The 7,338-nt window shown below is 40.5% G+C and overlaps 1 protein-coding gene across 2 annotated transcripts; it reads right to left on the bottom strand.

Annotated features, from left to right (window-relative positions):
• Nucleotides 1–255: 255 nt before the first annotated feature.
• Nucleotides 256–2,064, bottom strand: LOC122562825 (transcription factor HES-5-like). Of its 2 annotated transcripts, XM_043716074.2 has the most exons (4): nt 1,870–2,064; nt 1,580–1,760; nt 1,226–1,475; nt 256–848 (listed from the first exon to the last, which is right to left on the bottom strand). In XM_043716074.2, exons 1-4 carry the CDS (start codon nt 1,942–1,944, stop codon nt 725–727), a joined length of 630 nt encoding a protein of 209 aa, XP_043572009.1. In that variant the 5' UTR covers nt 1,945–2,064; the 3' UTR covers nt 256–724. The 2 variants fall into 2 exon arrangements, with proteins under 2 accessions (XP_043572009.1, XP_087856454.1); XM_088000328.1 differs by having other exon boundaries at nt 256–1,475.
• Nucleotides 2,065–7,338: the final 5,274 nt, after the last annotated feature.

Here is a 7,338-nt window from a genome sequence, read left to right as displayed (position 1 = left end):
CTGATAGATTTTACATGAAGTGTCATTAAAAGACACAAACGGCATTAATTTAAGCAATAAAAATGAGAAATTACCTAAATAAATCAATATAATATACAGACATAAATATGACTGGTGTTGGTTGTGGGAAATCTGCACTAAAAATACCTTATAAGCATATCTCAGCTGTTTTGACTTTTAGTGGCACAGGTGTAATTGCCAATTATAAACGGATTACGGACTGCTTAACATACATTCACTTAGACACAGAGAAGGAATTGTCAATGCAATCATTTATTCAGAATTAGCATTGTTACAATGAAATAACGATTTTAACATAGGATTGTGATTATAGCTTGCGCATGGATTCACCATCAGTATAGATAGGACATATTTACAACCAGAACCATGAATAGAGGAATATATTTAGATCAGCATTGTTACAATGCAATATACAGTGAAACTTGGGATTGAGGCTTGATTCATATCCCGCATTGTTACAGGGCAAGGGCATTAGATAGGAGACGAAGAATGTGGTGCTGGAAAAGCACGACCGGCCAGGCAGCATCGAGGAGCAGGAGAATCTACATAACGGGCATAAGCACTTCTGCAGTCCTCATTTTCTCCTAGCATTTAGATAGCCAAAGAAGAATTTGCATCAATGTGCAGGAGATAATACAAGCAGCAAATTCCTGTAATACGCAGGGAACATTACGAAATGGAATAGAGTAAAATATCTGTCACACTAACAATACACAAGGAATAATCGAACCGATTGATCTTTAAATGTTGAAAAACTCACGATAATGCAAGGCACTCTATGACACTCGTCTGCATACTGGTACATCAGCATACACTCAAGGCACTTCCTTTTAAAAAAGATACAGACAGCCCTCAGTGAAAAGACTACTCACAACACATCACTGACATTCCTTTATAAAAGGACAGCTCGGATAGCACTGCCTACATATAATAGGCAGCCCAATGACCGAGTTAGCTGCCAGTTTATGTATGATATTAGTCACCTACAAATATTGCAGAATACCCCATAACCTGGCAGTCACGTTTTAAAATTAAACGAAAATAATTCATATATTAAAATAATTTCGATTTTCTTCAGAGAAGAGCATTAAATAATAGTTCTTCCATTATGGAATACTATTTCACACCAGGGTACAACTCTAGCGTTTCACGCGTGTAACTTTCTCTTCCTTGCTCACAGCAAACGTCTTTCAGCTCTCCCTACCAGGGTCTCCAGAGCACTGTGACGCTGGGTTTCAGTTCTTGCTTGGTTACCGGTTGACAGACTGGAAGCTGAATGGGAGGAAGTGGGTAACACAGGCCCTTAGCCGGCTCCTGAGCTCTGTGCAAATAGTTCACCAGCTTGTTCTGCACGTCGCTTGTGCCCTCCGGGGAGAAGCTGAAATGCTGAATCTCCTGCAGACAGCGGGAATAGCCTTCTTTAAAATTCTGGGTGAGGCTCTTGCTGTAGGTCACTGCAGGTAGAAGCAAACAAACCGGCTTAGATGGATATTATTGGGTAATGATAACGAGCTATCAACAGAGCCTGGTTAATCAGCAAACACACAGTGACAGGTACCTGTGAACATTCTCTGGTTATGCAGTTTCAGGTAATTCACGGTCATCTCTAAGATGTCAGCTTTCTCCATTTTCATGTTGGGCTCCTGATTCTGAAATTCTTCCCTCAATAAAGCCTTGAGTTGCCCAATGCTGCTGTTGATGCGATCTCGGCGCTTTTTCTCGATAATTGGCTTCATTAACTGAGAAAGGAAAAGCGAAGCGAATTAACAACAGCTTTTCATGTAGAACACGACCTTTAAGAAACCCTGAATCATTCCCTTTTTAAAAAAAGCGCAGAGACTTACTTACCTTGTACTTCTCCTTTCGTGTGATCTTTTCCTCGGAATATTCCTTTGGACTACCTCCGGAGGTTTTAGGAGCCATTCTTTTGGAGCAGACTGCGCCGCAGTTAGCTTTGAGACTGGGATCGGCTGGAGAGACGCTGCTGAGGGAAGGGGTCCTGCTACGCTATTTATCCGCCCTCCTGCCCATAAGAGAGCGTGTGCCTGTTTCTCTTGGTGTTTCCCACAGTCGGCAGCCAATCGAAAGCGTCGGAGCCACAATAGCAGAAGCTTTTCATTCTAAATGCTGAATTAAGGGCCGTTTTCAACCCTTTGTCTGCAGCAGTCTCTGAGGACCATCTGGACGGCACGTATGACACAGTAAGTCAGAGGAAATTACTCTCATCTGAGGTTATAGGACCCTGGGAAAGATCCTCCTGTCATTGTTATGGAGGGAATTCTGTGACAGAAAGTATGCTTGTTCGTACACCGCTGGTCCATTTTAAAGTAATCTCCCCCCCACCCTCCTCCACATCCTTTTTACTTTGAAGAATAAAACCTGTGAGATCACAGATGTTAGCATGTGGAGGACGTTCATTCTGTCCACTACTGTTAATTGCGCGTTTCTAATATCCAATCGGTGTGAGCTTACAGTCTGTTTTAAAAAGTGACCATTCACAGTAAAAAAAAATTCAAACGAGTACATTTTCCGTTTCCAATTTCTAACATTTCATTCACAGTTCTCCCCAGTCTCCTCTCCTCTTTTTAGTTCCACAACTGGTAATTTTTGGTAATCGGAATCATCTTAATATGTATTGCTATATAGGTCAGAAAGGCAAACTATTGGGATCCTCTTTTGAACAGGTTTATTAATAATCCAAATACTTTTGCATTTCTCAATTTAATATTAGCGAACTTCATGCTGATGTGCTGTTTCAGAACCCCTAAAGATTAAAGAAGAAAATATATCATGTAGTTTGACTTTAAATCAGGAGACTTTTGTGTGTATAAAAATGAACTTCCTCAGGCAAGATTTGTAGCATTGGAAAGAACACAAGCAAAGAGAGTGAATCAATGCAACTCGTTATTGCTCTGTTTGTAAATACATAGAATTTGTTATTTTTTTGATGGAGGTGAAGAAGGTTATTATTTCCATTTCAGGTACCAACAGGCATCATTGATCAACTACACGATGTTAAATTCAGCAGAATAAATCGTCCTCACAGTGACATCATCTAAACCGTAGTAGAGCGCCCCCTGCTGCAAGGTTAGATATTTGCCGTTTCCCAGTTAATTCAGCTTTAGCCCTCTAAACATCAAGTCAATAGAGTGGTGCGATAGATGACACAACCATATCCAGCTGAATTAAAGCTGGAGAAATATATCATTTCAAAATAAAGATAGAGAGGATCATGGGTGTATTACAAATCAATTCCCAAAACATTATGATCAAAGACAAATTATCTTCATTGTTGCACCCAAGAAGCAGATTGCAATAACTTTAATCTTATGGCATTAACGCTTTGCAAAAATATTCTAGTACTGAAATCTTTGCTGGAACTCATGTTTTCCATTATCAAGTTACTGAATCAGCGGGATTTAAATAAAATGAATACCCGACTGTTGTACCTAATAATTGTTTAATGTTTGTATCTGTGTATCGCTGTGTACGCCTGATGAACATATATGTGTCCGTGCGTGTGGGAGAGCCAGGAAAAATAGATGATCTGTTCAAACGTGGGAGTCTGTATGTGCAACATTCTGTTAGTATTTCAGATCCATTTCACCAACTGTTCGGTGGTTAATGCCCGAATAAACGATGTGAGCCAAGTCTCTGTTGAAAGGCACCAGCTGCACGCGTCCTCTTTGTTTCTTAACACGTGGGAAACGGGCAGTATCAGAGATCTCAGCGCTGCGGAAAATGTCTTGGATCAGATCAATCCACCGTGAGTTCAGCTTGTTCGTCTCACTCAGGAACATAGGAAACACCTGCACGACCCAGAGTTTATGCGGAAGTTTAAAAATTGGCTTTGTTCACCTGCCTCAAAAGCCGAATTCTATATGAATTAAACTCTAGCACTAATCACAATTTTGATACATTTCAGGCTGTTGGATTACAATAAAATCGTAAAGTCATGGTTGCATTTTCTCAGAGGGTTCACAATATCAGTTCATTTGGGCGGGGTCTTCATTATTTTGGTATCACGTTTCTTCCCTTTAAAAATATAAATAAAAGTTAACCCCTAATGAAAGGTCATCGACCCGAACAGATTAACTCTCTTTCTCTCTCCAGATGCTGCCGAACCTGTTGAGTTTTTCCATCGCTTTCTGTTTTGGTTTCCGATTTCCAGCATCCGCAGTTCTTTCATGTTTTTGTAAACAAAATGGGTGTTATGATAATCCGACACTGCAGGGAATCAACAAGAAATCAATGCTGGAAAGGACAGCTGCCCAACGTAGCAAGAAGGGGAGTGGAAAAAGTACTTGTTTACGAATCGGAACGGTGTTAAAAAAGGGGTTTAAACAAAAGTTATCCTTTGATTGATATTTAAACTTTATAGGTGAACATGACGAGTTACTAGGGTCCTTGTAGCGCCGCGTTCATGTCCCTCCTCTAAGCCAGAAGGCCTAGGTTCAATTCCCACCTGCTCTAGAGATATGTAGTAATATTTCTGACCAGGTTGAGAAGAAATTCTGATCTCGATTCCTGAATAGTGACAGACTCGGTTGACTGAGACCTGCCTAGGTCCAGATAGAGAAAGAAGCCCCAAACTGCAGTCACGGTTCGAAATGATTAGCAAAATACCTTTACTGGCAACCAATGAATCTATGGGAGAGGTATAAAAGATATTTCTATGGGTTGGCTTCCATTTTAATATTTGTGCCCTAGAAACTGGGATTGGCATGTCAGGCGCTAATCTAAGTTGCTGCTTTTGAAAGAGAACAGAGGAAGCGAAGGCGCATGCGCGGCCAATTACTGCGGTCCATTTGTTTTTTTAATGGACAGGTCAGGCTTGTGACCGCTACTAAACTGGCCTTTCTTCTCGGCACGTGGGAAACTGCCAGCAACATCTGCATGCATTTTGGAGGCGAAGCGTGCTCTTAACCGTGTCAGATAATAACATACCAGCTCCCCCCCCCAACCCCTAACACTCTTCCTGTTTACTGGTACCACACGCTTTAATAAGCAGTAGCTGGGACATTCAGAAAGCTGCCGGGCACGTAAAATTGCAGCTCAATGGAGACATTCATTTTATTTCAGGGACTAAAGCGATTGAGGTTATGAAGCGTTATGCCCTAGTGATGTATACGCAAGTGGTGTGTGAACTGCGAACAGGGGACAGCTCTTGAAAACTGATTTTTTCAAAATAAAAGAGCAGTTTTGCATAATCTTTCCAAATAATCTTACAAGAAGTTCGACACGGATATTTTGTGCTCCACAGAGATTTCAACCTGAGATCATAGCTGCACAGGACTAATAAATGAGTACTTTTAACAAATACATTTATATAGCCATAGTGTTGTACAGTATGGAAACAGGCCATTCGGTCCAACTCGTCCGTGCCCACCAGATATTCTACATTGATTTAGATCCATTTGCCAACATTTGTCTCATTTTCTTCTAAACTCTTCCTACTCATGTATCCATCCAGACAGCTTTTAAATGTTGTAATTGTGACAGCTCCACCACTTCCTCTGGCAGCTTATTCCATACACGCACTACCCTCTGTGTGAAAAAGATAATTGGATAGCAGTAAGTAAGAGATTCATAGAGATGCAGCATGGAAACAGACCCTTTGGTCCAATTCATGCAAACAGACCAGGTATCCTATAGTAATCTAGTCCCATTTGCCAGCAGTTGGCTCATATCTCTCTTAACCTGTCCTATTCATATATCCAGGCAAATGCTTTTTAAATGCTATTATTGTACCAGCCTCCACCACCTCCCTCTGACAGTTTATTCCATACATGACCACCTTCTGTATGAAAAGGTTGTCCCTTAGGTTCCTTTTAAATCTTTCCCCTGTCACCTTAAACTATGCCCTCTAGTTTTAGACTCTCCTATCTTGGGAAAAAGACCGTGGCTATTCAGCCTATCCATGTCCCTCAAGATTTTATAAACTTCTACATAGTTATCCCTCAGTCTCCAATGCTCTGGGGAAATAACCTCAACCTATTCAGCCTCTTCCTATGGCTTAAACCCTCCAACCCTGGCAAAATCCTTGTAAATTTTTCTGCATCCTTTCAAGTTTAACAACATCTTTCCGATAGCAGGGAGACCAGAACTGAACTCAGTATTCCAAAAGTGGCCACCAATGTCCTGTACAGCTGCAACATGACATCCCAACTCGAACACTCAATCATGGGTTATGCAGAAGCAATGTTTGATGGATTAAAAATGCTTAATGCACATATGGCTTGGATGGGAGAGATGACTGAATTTGTTAGGTGTATCCAGAAGATTTAAATAGTTCACCTTGGGAAGGGACAATACTCGATTTGGTATTAGGGAATGAGCCCAGCCAGGTGATTGAAGTTTCAGTGGGTGAGCATTTCAGAAACAATGACCATAATTTTGCAAGTTCTAAATTATTTATGGATAAGAGAAGTCAAGTCCTTGGTTGAAAGTACCAAAATTATGAAAAGGCCAAGATAAGACAGGAACTGGTGAGTGTAGATTGGGAGTAGCTGTTTGAGGGTAAAATGACATCTGACATGTGGAAATCTTTTAAAGACCAGCTGATTGGAATTCAGGAGCAGCATGTTCCTGTGAAAATAAAAGAAAGGGATGGCAAGATTCAGGAACCTTGGATGACAATAGAAATTGAGAGCTTAGTTAAAAAAAGGAAGCACATGTAAGGTTTAGGAAATTAGTGACAGACAGGACCTTTAAAGAATACAAAGATAACAGAAAAGATCTCAAATGAGGGATTAGGAGGGCTAAAAGGCAATGGGAAATGTCTTTGGCAAACAGGATTAAGAAAAATCCCAAGCTGTTTTGTATATGTCATTTGGAAGGAATGCTACATGATTCAAGTGCTGAAGTTGGTGAATGGCATTAAAGCAAAGCACTGCCTACTTGTTCTGGTGAATGTAAAACAATCCCTGGGCACCATTGAAAGCAGATTAGAAAAGGTCTCCCCATCACCTCCTTATGCCACCCCCTCCTCCCATATTCTGGCCTAAATTTATTCATCAAAAAATGCCACGTAAAGATTGTCTGGGGATATTTGCCAGTTAGGGAAACCTTCTCTGGACAATCTTTTTCACTGGAATATTATTTATTGAGTGTTACTAAATACCTTTTTAAAAAAAAATACTCTACAAACAAATGGCTTAAACTAGTTCTCCAGTTCACTTTCGCCATAACTGCTATTACTTAAGTTCAAAATGCAGTTCTTAGCCCCAACTTCTCTCTGTTATTAACCCTGTCTTGTTCACCTTACCAGGTCTAGAAAGATCTAATCTCCAGTTGGCACTAAAAATGCTGCTTTAA

The sequence above is a fragment of the Chiloscyllium plagiosum genome, unplaced genomic scaffold (genome assembly GCF_037043375.1).
Source record: "Chiloscyllium plagiosum isolate Xiang-an unplaced genomic scaffold, Cpla_swu_hap1 HiC_scaffold_24, whole genome shotgun sequence".
Lineage (NCBI taxonomy): Eukaryota > Metazoa > Chordata > Chondrichthyes > Orectolobiformes > Hemiscylliidae > Chiloscyllium > Chiloscyllium plagiosum.
Note: the sequence above shows the minus strand (reverse complement) of the source record. Positions and strands in the feature narration are given on the sequence as shown.

Bases quoted from the DNA above. Each gene is read 5' to 3' on its own strand.
- LOC122562825 (XM_043716074.2), bottom strand. From the start codon at position 1,944: ATGGCTCCTAAAACCTCCGGAGGTAGTCCAAAGGAATATTCCGAGGAA. The intron at 1,476-1,579 runs GTACCTGTCACT...TTCTACCTGCAG, and splicing joins TAACCAGAGAATGTTCACAG to TGACCTACAGCAAGAGCCTC. The intron at 849-1,225 runs GTAGGGAGAGCT...CTTTTTTAAAAG, and splicing joins ACAGTGCTCTGGAGACCCTG to GAAGTGCCTTGAGTGTATGC.